General features: G+C 53.3%; 1 protein-coding gene across 1 annotated transcript in view; it reads right to left on the bottom strand.

Annotated features, from left to right (window-relative positions):
* Positions 1 to 1,954: 1,954 nt before the first annotated feature.
* NECTIN1 (nectin cell adhesion molecule 1) overlaps positions 1,955 to 20,931 on the bottom strand; it is a 63,593-nt gene continuing 44,616 nt past the window's right edge. The window contains exons 3-6 of the mRNA XM_059867307.1: positions 20,326 to 20,628; positions 19,641 to 19,758; positions 17,770 to 17,921; positions 1,955 to 8,481 (exon numbers count right to left, since the gene is read on the bottom strand). Of these exons, the coding sequence (XP_059723290.1) occupies positions 7,940 to 8,481; positions 17,770 to 17,921; positions 19,641 to 19,758; positions 20,326 to 20,628 (1,115 nt within the window). The 3' untranslated portion in view covers positions 1,955 to 7,939. The remainder of the gene's footprint in view (positions 8,482 to 17,769; positions 17,922 to 19,640; positions 19,759 to 20,325; positions 20,629 to 20,931) is intronic.

Here is a 20,931-nt window from a genome sequence, read left to right as displayed (position 1 = left end):
CCCAGTTTGGGTCAGCCTCCCTCTCCCTCTGTGCTGGGCAGCTCTGGGCTTGGGCTCAGGCCTGGGTTCAGCCTAAAGCACATCGACCACGTGCTGAGGCTGGGTGCAAAAAGCCTTTCCCAGGGAGTGTCCCACTCTCCCAGAGGATGGCAGAGGAGCTGCTGATAGCAGTGCAAGGACAGCAGAAATGATTCCTCTGATCTCCTGCCCGCCTTGCCTCTCCCTCCCTGGCCAAAGCCTGGCCTTGATCTTTGGGAACAAGGTTTCCTTTGGGAACCAGGATCTTTGGGAACAAGGTTTCCTTTGGGAACCAGGATCTTTGGGAACAAGGTTTCCTTTGGGAACCAGGATCTTTGGGAACAAGGTTTCCTTTGGGAACCAGGATCTTTGGGAACAAGGTTTCCTTTGGGAACCAGGATCTTTGGGAACAAGGTTTCCTTTGCAGCCTCCTTTCACACAAAATGTCCTTCCCAAGGCAGGGACATGGGGATATTGATGCCTCAGGTTTTGGATTTTCTCTTTTTCCCATTCTGTGCTGCTTTAGTGTGAGGGTCTGGGTTCCCATCAGGGCATGGTGAGCTCTGTGCACAGAGCAGGGAGACAAAACAATTCCTGCTCCAGCTGGGCACCAAGGACAAATGATCCAAATCTCAGCCCAGGAGCACAAACCCCGTGGGCTGGAGAGAGAAAAACAAGGGTGGGACTGGCTGGGCTAAAGCTGGGATGGGACAATGAACTGCAAGGGGCAAATGGAGCAGAGCTGATCCCAGGGAGAGACCCCGGGAGCGCTCGTGCATTTTGGGAACATTTTGGTTCATCCTGGGTTCATTTTGGGATCATTTTGGTTCATCCTGGGTTCATTTTGGGGCCATTTTGGTTCATCTTGGGTTCATTTTGGGACCATTTTGGTTCATCTTGGGTTCATTTTGGGACTATTTTGGTTCATCTTGGGTTCATTTTGGGACCATTTTGGTTCACCTTGGGTTCATTTTGGGACCATTTTGGTTCATCTTGGGTTCATTTTGGGACTATTTTGGTTCATCTTGGGTTCATTTTGGGACCATTTTGGTTCACCTTGGGTTCATTTTGGGACCATTTTGGTTCATCTTGGGTTCATTTTGGGACCATTTTGGTCCATCTTGGGTGCAGCCCTGGCTGGGCTCTTGTGCTGCCCGAGGTGCATCCATGGACACCTTTTAATAAATCCCTGCTTTATTCTTTAGCTCCATCTAGTCTCTGTTCTAGCTCAGCCTGCACAAGGCATCAGTATGCCCTGAGCTCCCCCTGAGCTCCCCCTGAGCCTGCAGAGGGTTTTGAAGCCCCATTGCCATGGCAGGCACGTGTGGCTCTATAAAACATCCTCCAGTGTCCCTGCATCCTGGCCCTGCCACCAGCTAATTCCACATTTCTAGGGAAATATTGACATTTTCCCAATAGCCTGTCCCACCTGCTGCAGCCAGCAGAGAGAACTTCCTCACCACAGACACTTGTCCTCACTTTTCACAGATTTTCTGATGGATTTTTCTGCCCTGTGTTTTTCTAGCTGTTTCTTTTGAAGCTCAGGTTAACTTTGGGCCTCAGCCAAGGAATTTCACTGTTTACATCAACAAAGGGAAGCTCTCCCAGCCTCCTGTAGCCTGCACTGGATCTGCTGTCCAGGAATTCCACACAAAACCACCATGGTTTGCAAAGCCAGTAATCCCAGCCACCTCCTCCAGCCCATTGCTGGAGATCTCTGAACCCTTAACCTTCAACCTTCACCTGCAAGCAACTCCCCTTCCAAAACACAAACACAAATAATTGGAATTTCCAAAAAAAAAACCACTGCAAATCCTGGGATATTTCCATCCCAAATAATTGGAAATCCATGGTGCCATGAGGGTCCCCTCACAGCTCCCAGTCACTGAGTGCACGACGACGCAGCCACAGATGCCCCAGAAAGAAGGAGAAGGTCTCTTTTTTTAAAATTCTTTATTTATAAAAAAGTACATTTTTTTTTTCCACAGCTCAGCCACTATTGGTTTTTTTATACAAGTAAAAGGAAGGGTGATGCAACACCCCACCCACACAAATTATAATCATGAAAATATCCCCCCCTCCCCAACCCAGGACTCAAAATGAACAAATTACAAAGGATGGAAAACAAAATGAAACAAAACAAAAAAACAAAACCAAAAAAATCCTCAAAAAAAAGAAAATAAAAAAACCCAGAAAAAAACCCCAAACCGAAATCATGAAAGTCCATTACATTATTATTATTATTATTTTTATTTTTTATTTTTTACAAAAGCACTTACAACACAGATTACAAAATAAAAAAAAGAAAAAAAAATCAAAGAAAAAACAAGTGGGGTTGGGGTTGTTTGTTTGTCTGTCTGCAGTTTGAATTCCACAATGATCATTACAGCCAGAGGACGAAGAAAAAGAGAGATAAAATCACTGGAGCTGAGGAATCATGTTTTAAAAAAAGAGAAAGGCCAAAGAAAGGAAAATGCAGACCCTCAAGGAGAGTCCCTCCACCAAGAGCAGAGGACCTGACCCCGTGTGCTCCTTACATTCACCCAGGGAACCCCCCAGACCCAAAGCCAAGCTCAGCTTTAGGCTTGGCTTTCCTCCCCTGGCTGATGGGCTGAGCCCCCCTGCTCTGCCCTTGGCCCCACTCCGGGGGAGTTTGGGGTGGATGGGAAGGACCCAGGACCTTCCCACCCTCCAGGGATTCCCCTGCTCACCCCAGGGAAAAGCCCAAAGTGGCAGCAGGTTTCCCTGGGGTGAAGGGGGTGGCAGGGTGAGGGGCTGCCCCACAGCTCACCAGTGAAGAACAGGCAGCAGCCACCCCGTGCTGGCAGTGTCCCCTGTCCCCACAGCCTGCACAGAGCCCAAACTGCAGTGCTGCAACAGCAGAGCTGCAGGGAAACTTGAAAGTTTCTTTTAAATTTCTTTCTGGGTTTTAACCTGCTGGCAAGCTGGGACTAACCCCAGGTCCTCACTGGGAGGCTCAGAGCCTGCAGGAGTGACACAGCTGAGCCCCACAGGGGCAGTGGGGCTTTCCCCTCCATCTAATCTGCTCCCCAAACCCCAAAATCTGTGAGTGTGCGTGTGTGAGCTTGTGCACAGCCAAGGGAAAGAGCCAAGCAGAGCAGCAGCCCCGTTCCAATCACGCTCCCTTCTCTGATCACCTCCAGATCAATCTGGGGAGTCTCTCTCTCCCTAACCCTCCCTGAGTTTTGCTGAACTGTTGCTGTGTTTCTTTTTGACTCAACATCAGGAAAATGGCTCCCTTTGTCCCTCATGTCTTTGCAGTCAATTTGGTGCAACCATCTCAGTTTGTTGATTTATTTCATGAGGAAATCTTCAGGTTGGTTGTTTTTTTTTTTTTTTTTCCCTGCTTGAATGAGAATAATTTAACAGGGGAAAAAAAAACCCAACAAACCTGGTAATTAAATAAGGGAAAATAACATCACTAGGGTGAATTGCAATGAATAATTCTGGAGAAAAGCCCCAGCAGGGAAACAGCTGGGGTGTCTTTGTACCTAAAGCACGGGCTCATGTGGGCTGTGACACAGCTCTGTTTGCTTGCACAGCTCCCTGAACTCACACTGGGAAGGAAATGGGGGATTGGCCCAAATTCACCTGAATTTTGGGTCACTGAGCTCTCTCCCTGCCTGCTCAGCCTCCCCACCCCCCTGAGGTACCTTTGTTAGCCAGGATGAGGCTGGGAAGAGGGAAAAGCACCAGGCTGATGTCTCTGCTCCTGGCTAGGGATCCCTGCCAGGGCAGGTGATGAGGCACTGAGCCCCAGCAGGGTGAGAGTGTTCCCCTGGCAGAAACCCAGCCCTGGGGGCCTCACCAGTTTGGGACTGGTGTGAGATGGGCCGTGTCCTGCAGAGCAGCAGCTCCCCAGCACCGAGCTGGAGAGGACAGCCTCCCTCTCCCAGCTGGAAGCTCCCACTCATCCTTTGCCCAGTCCCACAGGGCATTTCCACCTCCTCAGCACCTCTGGTGAAAGGGGGGTGGGACAAGCAGGGGATTTTTCACTTGAGGGTCCCAGAGAGGTGGCCCAGCTCACGTGTGGCACCCCAGCCTGACAGAATCTGCCCTCTGAGGGAAATGGGGGCACAAAGGGACAGGTGACACCATCAGCAGAGCAAAGACCAGCCCAGGCTGGCCCTGCTGCTGAGCCCTGCACAGCCCCAGCTCATTCCCTCCCTGCAGGATGCACGTGGTTCTTCACTTTGGCCTCTGTCCTGAGCTCACCCCTGCACTCAGGTGGGAACAGGGCTCACTTTCTGCTTGGTGATGCTGGAAAAACTCATCTAATTCCCTTCAAGGGTCCCCTCAGAGCAATTTAACCCAGAGAAGGCAGTGATGCTATTACTGGACCAAAAACAGCTCTCAGATGAAGCATCAATCTGATTTTCTTCCCCCACACTTCTTTTCTCTTCCACCTTGCTATGGATTAATGGCTAATCACTTGGCTAATTACCACCCCAAGAGTCTCTTGGCCATCTAGCTGACCTTGCAAGGGACAGCAAGAAGCAAATGACAGCACAGAGGTGGCATTTCTCCATGGCTGAGGTGATAATTGCACCAGGGGAGCAATGCTGAAGAGCTCAAGGATGAGAGAAATGCAGCACTGAGCCTTGAACTCGCAGGGTGCCTCGCTGCTGTGCCAGGCAACGCTGTTTAAGGATCTTCCACTCCAGGTTCTGGATGAAAAATGATCATCTGACCCCTTTTCTCAACCACTCTGAGCAGGTAAGTGGCTGAGCTAAGTCCTAAATTTGGGCTGGTGCAAAAAGGGCAGAAAAAAGTGCTGCAGCAGGAAGGGAATGGTGTACAGGCTCCAGCTTGGAAATCCCACTTTGCTCCACTCTCTGCTTTCCTTTCCCTGGCTCCCACTGGGGTTGTGAGCCCTCACTCAGTGGACAGTGTGTGAAAGGGCAATAAATTATCCAAGGAGGCTGCAGCTCCAAAAATGACACCTTCAAAGGCAAGCAAACAACTCCCAAAGCAGATTTCTTAGGGTTCCTTTGGCCACCCTGAATTTGGGAGCAGCCCTGACCTCTCCCAAGCCCTTGTGCCAGCCTTGGCACCTTTGTTCTTTAGGACACAGAGCTGTGGGGTCAGCCTAGTGGGAATTGCCCAGACCTGAGCAGTGGCCTCAACGTGAAGAATCACTGCAGGACCCTGCAGGTTTTATAAAAGATTGTTTTCTTGCAAAACCACCCCCTCGGAGGGTGTGCCCGGGCTGGGGGAAATCTGCAGGGCAGGGTCTGTGCCACTGATCTCACAGGTGCCTGCTGATGCCTGCCCAGAGCTTGGTGTTGCACTGCCACCATCCTGCTCCCAGCCTGGCTCTGGGGCTCAGATCTAAAGGATTATTCACTCCAGAGAGGGACTTTGTTGGGAATTCTCCCTGCACCACACACTGAGCCAGATTACAGGCTCTCCCTCTGGGGCAATCAAAGCCCTGTGTGTGCTGCTCTCCCAAGGCACTGGAGGGAAGTCATTCCCACCCCTAATCATCACTAATCAGAGCTCTGGAGAGATGTTAAGAGGTTTTAGTCCCTTTATTGGGGGCTTTCCTGCTAGCAGGGTGCTCCTGGTGGCAGTGGATGGACCTGGGGTGGTTCAGCCTGAGGGATCCCAAGGGAATCTCTGCCTGCCCTGGCTCTGAGAGGACACAGAGCAGCCTTCCTGTGGCATGTGGCTGTCAAGGGACTCTCTGCCTGTCCTGGCCCTGGGAGGACACAGAGCAGCCTTCCTGTGGCATGTGGCTGTCGAGGGACTCTCTGCCTGTCCTGGCTCTGGGAGGACACAGAGCAGCCTTCCTGTGGCATGTGGCTGTCAAGGGACTCTCTGCCTGCCCTGGACCTGGAAGGACACAGAGCAGCCTTCCTGTGGCATGTGGCTGTCGAGGGACTCTCTGCCTGTCCTGGCCCTGGGAGGACACAGAGCAGCCTTCCTGTGGCATGTGGCTGTCGAGGGACTCTCTGCCTGTCCTGGCCCTGGGAGGACACAGAGCAGCCTTCCTGTGGCATGTGGCAGTGGTGCCAGAAGCCAGGAAGCCTGAGGGGCTGGCAGGAACAGCAGAGAGATTACAGCCCTACAATTGGATTGCCCACTGCCCTACTCCACTAATGCAATCAGAGCACGCTGAGGATGGCTCAGGCTGAGGTCTGCACCGAGCACCTCTCAGGAAAGGAAAGCTTTGGAGGCTGCCTGGATCAGAGATCTGACCTTGACTCATCTGTGTGGGTCTGCCTCTCCAGCCTCCTCCCTTTCTGCAGCAGGATAACCACTGTGGAACAAAACCCAGCGGGTAAGGCAGGAGGAGAATTAGTCCTGCTATTTTTAGATGTGCATGATAATACAGCTCAGAAAACTGGGGATTTCTTTTCAAACAAAAGATTTATTTATACATCGAATTAAAAAAAAAAAAAAATATAACCCACAAGAAGAAAAATAAGCCCCAACCCAGTGAATCTAATTTGGAGATGGTCGGTGTGAGACAGAGGGCCCTGAAGTCTGGAATCCCATTTATTCACAGAGCAGAGATAGCAGCAATCCAAACCTCCCCAGCACAACGCCGTGGCTCAAGGCAAGGAGGGAAAGATCAATACCCCAGGCTCAATCCCTCCTACCCTGTCTGCCAAGCCTGTGCTCAGGAGAGGGATGTGATATTGGAAAAGTGGCAATCGATGCCACCTACGTGGTGCAGCCACGGGCTGGGGCTGTTGCTAGGAGAGAGGGAGAGAGAGAAGAGCACCCCCGTGCTCTGACCAAAATAAAAAATAAAGTGTAAACACATGACAATTAAGTCTTAGTGGTATAATAAAATAAACCTCAGGGGCTGGTCCTGCCCTGCCTGGGTGTGCAGAGCGTGGCTGAAGGCAGTGAATGTGTGGAAGCAAAGTGTCCTCAGTTGGTCCCTTCCCCAGTGGATGTGCCCGGCCCAGTGGTGCCCCAGTGAACTGCTCTGTGGCTGGTACCAGTGACAACAACAGCAACAAGAACAAAAAGAGCCAGCCTTTCTCTGAGCCATCACAGGGGGGAAAGTGTCAGCAATAAATACTCCTTTTCTTTCGTTTAAAAGAACACTCAAACAAAGACAGAAAAATGAAAAGCCAGGTGATAATAAATTGGAGGAGGAAAATGGCAGTTTTGTTTCCCTGCTCTGCTATCAGCCCCTACACCTGGGGTTTGGTCTAGGGTGGTTTTTTTCCCCCTTTTCTCCTCATTTTCCTTTTATTGAGTCATTAAAAACTGAGTGTGGTTCTCTCCAGGCGTGCAGCAGGCAATGGGAATGTCACCCAGACCCCACCAAACAAAAAAAACAAAAAAAAAAGTGATTAGGGGAAAAAAAACCCAAAATCCATTCACCTGATAATGGCACCTATGTTTCCATTGCCATAAAACTCTCCTGGCCTCTGTCCTACGGACAACCCACCTGCCCCCCTCCCAAGGTTAAAAAACAAACAAAGAAGACAACATACAAACAAATTTCCAGTGTTTCAGGGGGGTGGGAGTGGGAGGAGGAAGCCTCGGGGAGGGAAGGGCACTCTGAGACATGAAGACACAAACAGAGTGTAATATACAGGCTGGGCAACAGTCGTTAAAGCAAAGAGTAACACCTAAGCCACCGACCAATACAAACACCACAGAAGGGGACGAAAGTCGTCGAAGAGAGAAATTAAAAAGCCAAACCAAAACCGAGAGAAAATAATTACCCGACCTCCCGCCCTCCCTCCCGCACGAGAGCCCCACCCCCTCCCCAAAAAATGATCCCTAAGCAAAGCCAGGGGCCCTCCCTCCCCGCTGGCCCCCAGCATCCAAAAAGTCTGTGCGGGGCCGGGGCGTGCGTGGGTGTGCTCGGAGGGATGCAGGGGAGGGAGGGGGTGTGTGTGAGCGTGTGTGAGTGTAGCAGAGGGGCGTGGAGCTACACGTACCACTCCTTTTTGGAAATAAAAGAGCCGTCGTTCTGCGACACCATGTTCTCGGCCAGGTCGAGCTGCTCGGGGTCGTACTGGAAGCCGAGTGTCCTCTCGTCGTAAGGTTCGGGGTGGGCCTCGCCCTCGTCCACGGTGAAGTAAGGCCTCTTGGCATCCTCCTCGTAGGCTTTGGGGCCGCCCAGCTTGCGCTCTGCTCCTGCATCCTCATCCTCATCCTCGTAGGTGCTGCCGCCCAAGGGGCCCGGCTTCTTCTCGTCGTCCGAGTCGTCGGGGTACTGGAGGTTCTGGGCCATGGGGGGGTGGTGCTGTGGGATGCCAGCCTTGCTGTAGCCGTTGCCGTACACGTGCTTCTTTGTGCTGTAGTCACCCTTGAAGGTGTGACGCCGGCGCCGGAGTACCACAAAGAGCACCACGGCCACCAGCAGGACCAGCGAGACGCCTCCCACTATGCCCCCAATCACCGGTGTGGGGATGTTCGGCTGCACCATGGATTTGTGATCATCGATTGGAGACGGGGTGTAGGGAAATTCTGGGTAGGAAAAGACAGATGGAAGGGGGAACAGTGTCAAACCATGCGGAAACGCGCCCTCCCTCCATGCTCTCATTGCCAGTTTGGGGCGGGGGGTGAGGGGGTGGGAAGATGAGGGTAAGGAACAGGGAAGGGAAAAACTGGGGAAAGGGGAAGAGGGGTGTCCTCACGGGGTCAGCTCTGCCTCAGCAAGGGGAAGGTGCCGTGCCAAGCTGGCCAAGCCTCATGCAGGAGCCCAGCAGGCTGGAAGCAGTGCTTGCCCTCCCCAGCCCTCCTGGTGCCTCCAGGCGTGCTCAGATCCCACCAGCCCCGAGTCCTGAGTCCGGACGCGCTCCGTTCTACCAGCTGACAGAATTCCAGTTCCAGTTTCCCTCAGAGTGCTCCTGGTGAGGGAGCGAGACCCCAAACCCCACCCGAGGGTGGGCATAGACAGGTGCCACGCTGGACCCACCAGCTCTGCATCCCTCTCCTCACAGCCCAGCCCAGATTAGAACCACGGCAGCAGCACCTTGTGATCCCCCACCCGCAGGTGCCCTGTGGCTGCACAGAGCTGCTCAGAGCCCTGCTGGCTCCTGACCCCTTGTGCTGACCCTGCAGCGTGAGGACACAGCCCTCCCACTGCTTCTTCTCCTTCCCTGGCCAGCACAGTGCCACTCCTCTTGCTAATCTTGCTCCTACCCTGACCTATTTAAAAAAAAAAAAAAAAACTCAAAAGGAGGCAGAGGAAAGAGATGAGAAAGCAGCTTCTCTTTCATGCAGTTCAACACCTACACTTTGGCACAGATAAAGTTTGAGCCAGGACTTCAATCAGCCTTCCTGGGCACAGGTACAGCCCTGGCTGAGCTCAGAGCCTGTTGAACATCCGTGTCCAGCAAGCATTAAACACCACATGCTTGTCTCAGCCCTTCACCTGCCTCCCTATTCAGGCAGCAGGTGCCCTGTTAATGCCCTGTGGCAGCCTTGTTTTCACACATGAGACCTCTACCAGTGCTTTTCCCACCTCCAAGGCCTCTCTGCCAACCCTGGAGCCTCCTGGCCTTCGCTTCTTCCCCCAGCAGCTGAGGAGAGGTGCAGACCCAGCAGCAAAGTCAGCATCCCTGAGCACAGCTGGGATGGGGTGATGGGCATGGAGGGGCTCAGAGGCAGCAGATTCCAAAGGGATGAGAGGCAGTGACTGCTGCCCACCCCCCTCCATGTCCCTGCTGGCACAGCTTAGCTCAGCCACTGAGGGAGAGGGACAAAGGAGCTTCCCCCAAGCGAAGGCACTGCAACAGCTGCAGGTTTTGGACAAGGGCACTGAATTTGAGCCATTGCTGGCCTGAGCCATAAATGTTTTAGGGTTTTTTGTGCCTGGAAGATGATTAATTCCTGTCTTTCCTGAAACATCAACCCGACAACAGCGTCTTGGTTTCTGCAGTGCTGACTTGCCTGGAGCAGAACCTCCCGAGGCTGAACCCACACAGAGAGCAGCCCACTGGGCAGGGTGGGCTGGGGGACAGATGGAGGGTCCCTGCTGCAGCCAGAATGAGGAGCAGGATGCTGTGCAGGCAGGAGCCAGCATTTTTGCCCAAAGACAGCCTTAGAGAAGCAGCAAGGGCATGTCTTGCAGCACGGGGAGCCGGGGCTGGGCTGTGGAAAGCCAAAGCCACATGTTGCGTCAACAGAAGGCCTGTCCCAGCCAGCTGGTTAATGCAGAGCCTCTCTGCAGGGACACCAGGGACAGTCACGTCCATCCCCTCGTGGTCCTGCCTGCTGAGGGCTCAGCTCTAACCACACAACATCCACGCTGCTCCCTCTGCCCCTGCCCGAGCCACCCCCCAGGGCTGCTCCTCGCTGTCCCAGCCTCTGTGGTGCCCAGCTCCCAAAGCTGTGCACGAAGCAGGGGAGATCTGGAGGCTGAGTGGGAGCAGGGGAAGCCCAGCAAGCCCCCATGGGTTCAATCTTTCATTTTCCCACAGCTCTGAAGCCTCCTCACACCCTGCTGTTCCCTGCAGCAAGGCTGGCTCTGTGCAGGGCCCCACAGGTCCCAAAACCCACCCTGAAAACCCCCTCTGTGGTGTGCAGATCCCCCAGACCACACAGATCCCTCTGCCTCGCAGCTCTGAGAACAGATCTGAGAGAGGAAGGCTGTGCCTGATTTCTACAGCTTGGCCCACTTTCCTGTTAAAAGCCTCATTAACAGCCCAGGCTGGATGTGTGAAGACAAAAGGGGGGATGTTTTCCTGCCTTTCTCAGGAGATTTTTGCTTTTTCCCTGCCCTTTGTGCTGCCCACCCTTGATGTAGCACTCGCCACCCCCGTGCCACCCCCGTGGCACTGCCAACACTGTGGATATGAGCAAGAACACATCCATCCATCCCTCCCTGTGTCCGTCCATCCATCCATCCATCCATCCATCCATCCATCCATCCATCCATCCATCCATCCCTCCCTCCATCCATCCATCCATCCATCCATCCATCCATCCATGATCCAGCCATCCATCCCTGTGTCCATCCATCCATCCCTCCATCCATCCATCCATCCATCCATCCATCCCTCCATCCCTCCATCCATCCATGATCCAGCCATCCATCCCTGTGTCCATCCATCCATCCGTCCATCCATCCATGATCCAGCCATCCATCCATCCATCCATCCCTCCCTCCCTGTGTCCATCCATCCATCCATCCATCCATCCATCCATCCATCCATCCATCCATCCATCCCTCCATCCCTCCATCCATCATCCATCCATCCATCCATCCATCCATCCATCCCTCCATCCCTCCATCCATCCCTGTGTCCATCCATCCATCCCTCCCTCCATCCCTGGTGGATTTCACACGCCGCTCAGGCAAGGAACTATTTTCTCCCCTCATCCCATCCCCACCCTCCATTCTCATGCCAGAGAAAACAAACCCAGATGTGGGCAGGGAGAAAGAAAGAAGGAAGACAAGAGGAAGATCAAATCACCCCCTCCTCACCCACAGAGCTCCTCCCTCCTCATCCTCCCTGCGGCGCCAGGCCCAGGGGGGCTCTGGGGGTCCCTGGGTGACCCTGGGGAGGGGGGGCTGTGGCCACTCCAGAGCCCGGCACTGCCACTGGATGGCGGCACAGACCCGCGCTGGCTCCGGAGCAGGGGGGGCACTGCCCCTCACCGGGATGGGAGCGCTGTTCCCGAAAGGAAGGAGGGGCTGTGCCCTGTGACAAGGTGCCTCGGCACTGGCAGGTGCTGAGCGGGGACCAGCGTGTCACCTGTGCCCGCATCCAGATCCATCAACGACAGCCAATCCCACAAACTGGGATCCACCCCCTGCCCGCCCCGTTTCAAACGGAGCAGCACCGAGGGGAGAGGGGGAAGTGTGGGAAAGAGATCCCCTTTTTTTGTGGCCGGGGGGGGCGTGAAATTTCTGGAACCCGGTGCGATGCCTGAGCGTGGTCAGGGGCCCCATGTGAAAAATCCATTAGGAAGAGCCTGGAGAGAATTAAAGCCCCTGTGAAAAGCAGCCTGGAGAAACAGGAGACAGCGGAGCCGAGGGAGGGGGAACAAGCCAGGCTTTAATGCCAGCATGAAAAGCCTCCCCCCCTGCCACCCCCCAGCCCTTATAAAAAGAGGGAGTGCTGTTTGAATAGGAATTAAAGCAGCAACACTATCTGCCCGTGCCCGCCTCTGCCAGCTGTTGCATTCAGCCCGGCTTCCTGTCCCTGTGCCAGCAGCCAGACCTCGGGGACAGCAGCTGGGAGAGCGGGCAGAGAGGCAGGAGGTCACCCCGGGCTCAGCCTGGCACCTGGCCCAGCCCACAGGTTCTCTTTGATCCCTTTGCAAGGCTCCAGGCATCTCCTGCCCTCTTCCTGCAGCAGCCCAGGGCTCAGCAGGGAGGCCACAAACTTCCCCAAACCTTCCCTGTCACAAGAGTGGCTTCAAAAGTGCAGGTTTGAAAGAATCCCATCTTTCTCTTAATGCTGTTTTTCAATAAAGTGAGGTGCATGCAAATCATCACACCTGTCCATCAATCCTTTATCTGCTGCTTTTTTGAACCTGCTGGCCAATTTTAGTGCTGTGTGACAGAAGGAGCTGAAATTATCCCTATCAGAAAGCTCCTGGAGACGGCTGGAGTGGGATCCTTGGTAGAGGTGGGAGCCAAACCTCATTAGACATCAGAGAACCCAGAGGGACAGGAGGCTGCTCCCAGGGAAGGAAGGGCCCAGATCAGAAAAAGGGTATTTTTAGACACCCAGTAATTCTTCTGTGATATGCAGATCCACTGGAAATCAGCTTTCAAAAGCTCTTCTGCTCATCTGCTGGGATATTTTAAAAGACTGCTTCCTGTGGACGTGTTTTTCCTTTAAGCCCCATTACCATTCCTTTTCCCCTCAATCCTAAGGACCAAGGGAAAAGCCAGCACCAGCCCAAATTCTCCCTGTAGCCATGGGCACTGAAGAAAATGTCAAACTCCATGAGGAATTAGCTGCTGGGCATGTGTCAGCCCAAGCTCTTCCAGAGGAAGACTCTGGATTTCCTTTTGCCTTGGGAAACCAAACATCCACACAATGTGAACAGCAGCTCCAGGGAGGAACAGGAACCTGAATTCCAACGTATTCACGGGGCTCCCCAGCTCCCAGATGGCCTCAGCAAACACAGAAATGACCCTGTAGGGTTTGCTCAGGAGCCAGATTGCTGATGGCAAACTTTTCCCTGCTGGAACAGCCCACACCAAATTATCCCAGGACTTTGCTCCTGTGTTAAGTTATGTACACGAGGGAAGATAAGGAGAAGCCTCGGGACAAAGCTGCAATTTGAGAAGCCCAGAGCACTGCTGACCTTCTCCCTCCCCCCTGCACCTCTGCATGTCCATCTTTCCAAGCTTTCCTCTCCCTCCCAGGGGTTCCTGCAGGGCGGGTGGGGATGGAACAACCGCTGGCAGCTAATCCAGCAGTTCAGCAGCTGCCCCTGGCCTTTCAGAGTGTGACAGCTTTCGGGCCAGATGCCAGACGTGTCTTAGGTTTTAATCTCTCTCTCAGGTCACCTATCCCCTGTCAGTCAAGCCCTGCTCCCCTGGGGGCTGCTGGCACAGATGCCACCAGACAGGATGCACAGCCACTCTGGAGGATTAGCATCAGCCAGACCCCCCCTTGGGCCTTGCTCCTCTTTGGCCCCCCCGGCCCCACATCCTCCCACCTAAATCTGCCTGGCTTTGGGAGCACCTGCTGCAGGAATTGGCATCTAGGACTTCCCAGAAAGGGCTTTTCCCAGCCTGGTGCTGTGTGGCAGCAGCTCCAGCGAGCCCCAGGGCTGTTTGCAGTGACCTTGCTGGGACGAGAGCGCTGTTGGTGTGTAAATAACTCCCTGCTGGGAGCCAAGCGAGCAGGGGGGGTCAGCAACCCCTGCCAGCTTTTCCTCCCCCCCAGCCTGTAGCACATCCAAGGCCAGGGCTGCAAAGCTGCTGGCACAGGCTGTCCCTGCTCCCCCAGCTCTGGGAGTCTCCATCCAAGGTCCATTTGCCTTTTTTTTCCCTTTCTCCTCGTGCTTTATCTGGCTGGAGCCAGTGCACAAGTGGGTGAATGTCTCCTGCACAGGGCCAGGGCGTGTCCATGCTCTGCTGTACCCAGAAGAGCCCATGTTCATGGATCCACGGACATTCCCACATGCAAATGTTCCATTCCTGTCCTGTGCAGGAATTCCCATTTCCCAAAATTCCCATTTTCATCCTGCCCTGTGCAGCAGGGCATCCCTGTGCACACAGGTTTGGGCAAACCATTTCCGTGGCCAGGATGAAAATTGGGAGTCTTAGGTGGGAATATCCAGGGCCAGGATGAAAATGGGATCACACAGGTGAATGTCCATGGGCAGGATGAAAATGGGATCACACAGGTGTGAATGTCCATTGGGGTCACACACATTTTAATGTCCATGACCAGGATAAAAACAGGATCACACACATGAATATCCATGGCCAGGACACAAATGGGATCACACAGGTGAACATCCACAGCGAGGATGCAGATTTGGATCACACAGGTGTGAATATTCATGGTCAGGATGCAGATTGGGATCACACAGGTGAATGTCCATGGCCAGGATGCAGATTTGGATCACACAGGTGAATGTCCATGGCCAGGATGCAGACTGGGATCACACAGGTGAACATCCATGGCCAGGACACACATGGGATCACACAGGTGAATGTCCATGGCCAGGATGCAGACTGGGATCACACAGGTGAACATCCATGGCCAGGATACAGATTGGGATCACACAGGTGAACATCCATGGCCAGGACACACATGGGATCACACAGGTGAATGTCCATGGCCAGGATGCAGATTTGGATCACACAGGTGAATATCCATGGCCAGGATACAGATTGGGATCACATAGGTGAATGTCCATGGCCAGGACACACATGGGATCACACAGGTGAGTGTCCATGGCCAGGACACACATGGGATCACACAGGTGAACATCCATGGCCAGTTCTCTGTGCAGGACCACCACACATGTGCAGTCCCTAAGCTCAGCCTTTTATTCTGTCCCCCACTGCCTGTAATAAATAGTTACATGTCACACTACATGGCTTGCCTGCGACTGACAAAGGTCCTGCAAGGCAGGAGAAGCTATTAGGGGAACAGATTGCTGGAATAAAATATTAAATTTCCACTTATCAATCTCTTTAATGCGCCATAACTCTCAGAGAAGCATTCAGCCTTCTCCCTCTGAACAAATTGCCCTCCCCATCAGGGGGCTGGACCAACCCTGCACTTTTCCTCTCTGGGGCCTGGAGGGAAGATTTTGGGTGGCAAAGAGGGGGACAACAGGGAGACAGAAAGGGGAAAAGCTGCTGCAGGGTTTTCTCTGCATCAGCCTTCTGTGTTGTTTCTTTTTTTTCTCCCAAGGCTGGCTGCTCACTAGATTGAACTCCATTTATTGCATGCAGCTCTTGAAAGAGGTTTCGTGGTCCACTGACAATCCCTAAATTGCCTGCAAGACCCAAACAAATGTACCTGTAATAGCTGAGAGAGGAGGGTGAGCCCTCCCCAGCACCGGCCTAATCGCTCCTTGGGGAGAGCTGGATAAACATATTCAGATCCCATGAATTATTAAAGGATTTTTATTTTTTTTATGATGTGGTGCAGGCCTGGCCTGTGGGGTTGGCTGTTAATCCCTCCTCGCAGGGCAGCTGTGGGTGTGCCCTTCATTCCCTCTCATTTAACCTCAACCCCACAGCCAGGACCTTTGGGAACCAGCTGAGATTAGAGGCAGGCAGACACCAACCCAACCCCAAAAATCCTGCCAGCCCCCACTTCCTCTGTGCTGGTGGAGCCTGAGAACGATGCTCTGTTCCAGTCCTTTGCAAAAACACCAGGAAAAGAGACAATTCCAAATTCCAGAGGGGGAAGCCACAGCCCCTGGTGTCTGGAGGAGCCTGTGCAGGTGAGCTGGTGCAGCCCCTCCAGTGCCACTGTGGTGCTGAGACACATCAAAAAAGGGCAGGAAGCACTCAGAGAGGGCTGTGCCTGGTGCCCTGACCCCCCAAATGATATGGGGGGATGGACAGGCAGGATGGCAGCAAGAAATGGACACAGAGGCTATGGAGGGATGGAAAGTGAGAGCCTCTCACTCTCAAAGTCTTCTTCAGTCCCTGCTCCACCTCCCTCTGTGTCTGAGGGCTGACCTTGGAGGTTTTCAAGCTCAGCTCACTGTTTCAAACGTGCCCCAAGGTTCTGGACACTGCGTGGGATGGATTTCTGGTGCCAAAGGGAGTCAGCTCCGTTTGTACCAGGCACTGCCCCAGGAACGCCGAGGTGACAACTCCCCTGGAGCAGCCAGCAGCTGATTTTGGCCATGACCTTGTCCTGGTTCTGGGTGGCTGGGCAGGGCTGGGCACAAAGGGCTTTGTTCTTGCAGGGCCTTTCCCTGGCACAAGAAACAGCCCCCAGAGAAACGGCGGCACCAGGAACAACTCAGCAGGCAGGGATCCAGGGCAGGAGGTGTGAATGAAAGGCAGTGATAACGATCATAAACAAATACCGGCTAATTAGCATCTAATTAGCACATCCCATCCATTGACCTCCAAGCACTGGGATAGAGGAAGCTTAGCCTGGTTTGCCCAAGTTAGAGAGGGGAGCTGAGGGTGCCAAACACGGAGTTATTGCTAATTTTAGCTGCCCCAGACTCAGCTCTGTGCTTGCTCAGCATTTACCACCAGAGAAACTGGTGGAGGGGGCTGGGGTTTCATCAGCCTCAGGTCAGACAACTCCCCAAGGACTGGGGTGGCAGGAGAGGCTCTGACTGCCTTGGGCTGGACAGAGCCAGAGGTAAGAGCCCTGGGAGGCTGTTCTGTGCTCCCCGTGCCTTGGAAGCCCCCAGTGCCCTCATTCACTTTTGCAGCCCAGAGCTCACTGCAGCGTGGCTGTGCCCCACCTCACTGCTCCAAGAGGCACTTCCAGCCCTTCTGAGACCCACCAGTCACTGCCTGATAACCCAAATGGCTCCTTTTGCCCCAAAGGAACGGGATAAATGTCCCTTTCCTGCTCTCAAAGCACCCACAGCCATTTTCCCCCTTGGTGCAGTCTCACAATGTCACTCTGACTTTCAGAAATCAGGTTATTGCCATGTGTTATTTCTTCTCTTGAAGCTATTTCTTGACATGACTTTCTCCCTGACACTACCTAAGCTTGCCCACACGCCTTTCCCTCCCTCCCAAGGCCATGCTGCTTTGCAGGCCATCAGATCCCTTCTGTCTCTGTGACATCACAGCATCACTTCCCACTGCCTGCAGCCTGGGATTGTTCCTCCCTGGAGCCCAGACAAAGCTCCTCCAGCCCCCACAGGGATCCCTGGCAGGCAGGTGAGTGAGTTCACAGAGCAGCACTGCAAGGAGCTCAAATGGAGGATCGAGAATTGCCCAGCACCAGGAACACCAAACACCATCCTGGACAAGTGACTCATCCACCTCCTGCCTTCCTGGCAGTCCACATCCTCACCCTGCCCCTTGTTCTGATCAATATCTCCCTGATATGCCTCTGCTGTTAACACTTACAACAATCTCTGAATCCAAAGCAGAAGACAAGGGGGGAACAAACTGAATTGGTGTCAGGAAGAAAAAAGACCACGAGAGGAAAGGAGAAAATCCACAGCAAACCAGTGCAACACCAGCACAAAGCCAAGAGCCCCACTGCCCCACTTCCCTCAGGAGATTCCCGCCCTGAAAGGAGACAGTGTGATTGAGGAGATGGAGCTGCTCACACCTTTGTCTCCCTCCCCACCTTTTCTCCACGCTGCAGAGCAGCCCAGGTGCTGTCCTACCTGTGACATTGACCTCCACCAGGCCCGAGCGTGTCCCGATGGCGTTGGTGGCCTCGCAGACGTAGGTGCCAGCCACGCTGTAGGACACTGGCCCTTTGAAGTAGATGGTGTTGTTCTGGATTTCCACACTCCCTGGCAGGGTCCCGTTTGGCCTGGGGGGGACAGAGATCATGTTTGACCCCACAGGTGACACCCCACGGTGACACCAACGTTCTGGGTCTGTCTTGCCCTTGGGCAGGTGTGGAAGCTGGAAGTGCTGGGGGAAAATCCCCGTTAATGTAGGTAGGAAAGGGACACAACCTGAGCCTGTTTTAGCCCAATTTCCTGCCCATTTAGCTCTCCTGATCAGCCAGTGTTAATTTCAAGGACAGCAGTGTTGATTTAGAGCCCTGCCCATGTTGGAACAGTCAGGTAGGTGTGAAACTGGAATAATGCAAAACTAAACCTGGAGATACAGAAAATAAATTGACAAAGGCAGATGAAAAAATTTTAAAAAAAGCCCCTGTGTGTTAAGAAAAGACACACATGGCCTGGTTATTCTTAATTACTGAAGCAAAGTAAAGTAATTACTCCTCTTAGGCAATTAAAAATTACTCAAGTAATTCCTTCCCCTCCTCCCAACCCAAATGTGCACATATTGTCAGCAATTTATAAGAAACAAAAGGGACTAACGGGGGTATAATTAGGATTGTAAAGGAGAGCCTGAATGCATGTATTCTGCATGCCTACATGTACACATATGTACAGAAAACACAGTTTTTCCAGCTGCATCAAGCCAACAATCCCAAAGCTGATGGAAAAACACCTCAACCATGGTCCTATAGAGCCCTGAACCTACAAAAACAGGAGCACAGGGTGCTCAAAAGGGTGGTGTGGGATGCTCCTCTGACAGCTCCCCTGACTGCTGCTCATCACCATCCAAAGGGGAGGAGAGGAGAAGCACTGCTGGGTTTTACACTCCAGGCACAGAAATGGCCTCTAGTGGCATCTCTTCTGCCTTGGGTGCGTTTTTGCCTCTGAGGCTTTCCTGGAAATGTTGTGAGGAACCCAGAGAGCCCCTCAGAGTTTTAAGTCAGACTGGCAGAACCAACAGATGGAGAGAGCTGGGGATGGAGAACTAGGAAAAAAGGCAAGAAAAACAATCCTCTTCAGACTTTCACTTTGAACAGTTTGATCTGGGAAGTGGAATGAGAGAGAATGTGCTCCTTGCAAAGCCATGTTGAGAGCCTCTCTCCTGATGACAAATGCCAGCTGAAAAGAAGAAAGGATCCATTTGATCTTCCTCTTTTAAAGCTACATGAGTGCTTACAGAGAAGAAAGAGCAGCAGGAGAACCACATCAGGTTGTATCAATTCCCACCTGACTGCCCAGACACCCCTCACTCACTTTTCAAGTCCCTTTAGTGTGTTCAGCCAAAAGCTGGAAACCTGAGGACAAGGAAATGTTGCTGTTTAATGTCAGTCACGTGAGGAGCTGATTCCAAGGGAAGGCTGTTCACACACAGACAAATTTTGTGTTATTTGTGCCTTTTCAAAGCAGGGAAATCCTGGGTCCTTTCCCAGCTCTGCTGCCGAGGCACTTGGTGGTGCTGGGCACACGAATCACCTTGTCACATCTCAGCTGCCTCACGCCACCAGGGCAGAGTATGATCCCAGTGAGGTGAGAAGGGGGAGGTTTCCCTGGATATTGAGGCTGCACTGAGCTGGCAGCCACCTTCACCACAGGCACCAGCTGTACCTTGGGGTGACACCGCTGACACTAATGGGACTGGGCCCCAAGAGACCACAGGTGAGTGAGGTGTCTGCAGAGACTCCTTGTCCCTGCTGGGAGGTGACATTTGCTGCTGGCAGCGTGGCTCTGGGGACACTTACAGCTTCCACTCGTAGGTGTGAGCTGGGGGGTTGGCATCAGATTTGCAGATCAGCTTCACGTCCTTGCGGTTCAGGAACCAGTTGCCATCAAAGCCCTCGATGGTGACTTCTGGCTCATCTGCAGGGGTGGGGGGAAAGGGAGGAGAGCAGGGGGAGAAAGGAGAGAGGAAAGGGTTGTGGGAAAGGAAAGGGGAGGAAATGAGATGGGAAGAGATGAGGGGCATGGGTGGGAAAAGGAGAGAGATTAAAAGGAGAGGAAAAGATTGGGGAATGGGGAGAAAATGAAATAGGGAGAGGTGAGGGGGCAGGAGTGGGAGAAGGAAAGATTTCAAGGAGGGAAAGGTGATGGGACAAGGAATGTGGAAAAAGAAAGGGGAAAAAATGAAATAGGAAGAGATGAGGAGGCAGGAGTGGGGGAAGGAGAGAAACACGAGGAGGGAAAGATGATGGGACAAGGAATGTGAGGGAGTGCAAAAGAGAGGGAGAAGGGGAGCAAAAGGGACACGGCAGGGGCAGAGAAAGAAGGTAAGAAAAAGACAAAACCCACAATTATTCCAAAGGATCCTTTCAATCCTCCCTCTCAAAACCACGACCGCAGCCCCTCCACCCACCCACCACAAACCCCTCTTGCCCAGAGCCAGCCCTGAGCAGGGGGAGCCCTCCCAGCCGTGCCCAGGCCCCTTACACTGCACGTTGAGGGTGATGCTGTCGGTGAACCTCTCCAGCTGGTAGTTGACCACGCACATGAGCTGCTGGCGGTGCGCCTCGCGGCTCGGCACCAGCCGGTACCGGCTGATCACCGTGATGGTGCCGTTGCTGTTCCGGATCTCCTGGAACTCGGCCTCCCCCTTCAGCTTCGTGTCCCAGGTGACGGTGCTGGGGGGTTTCCCGTTGGAGGAGGTGCAGGTGGCTACCAAGATCTTTTCTGTCCTGCCAGACTTGGCAATTAGCGGCTTCTTGGTGCCCTCCATCCAGTTCGTGGGCTTGGCTGCAGGGGAGTGCAGAAAGGAGGAGGAGGAGGAGGAGAAAAGGGTGCAAAGGGATGGTTAGAAAAGCAGGGCTGCTCTGTTTGCTACATCCCAAGAGCCACCTAACACCACTGAGGCTGTGACAGGGCTTGTGGTGAGTGCAGAGTGTGCAAATTGCCAGCAGTAATTCCCATGTAATAATTGCTTTAGGGCAGTGCCTATGCACCTTGCACCATCTACCTGCATCATTTATGGGGAAACAATGGTGGAGGTGCCCTAAATGCACAGATATGTGGAAAGTCAATCCTTTCCTCCCAGAGGTT

Source organism: Haemorhous mexicanus, chromosome 24, assembly GCF_027477595.1.
Source record: "Haemorhous mexicanus isolate bHaeMex1 chromosome 24, bHaeMex1.pri, whole genome shotgun sequence".
Classification (NCBI taxonomy): domain Eukaryota; kingdom Metazoa; phylum Chordata; class Aves; order Passeriformes; family Fringillidae; genus Haemorhous; species Haemorhous mexicanus.
Note: the sequence above shows the minus strand (reverse complement) of the source record. Positions and strands in the feature narration are given on the sequence as shown.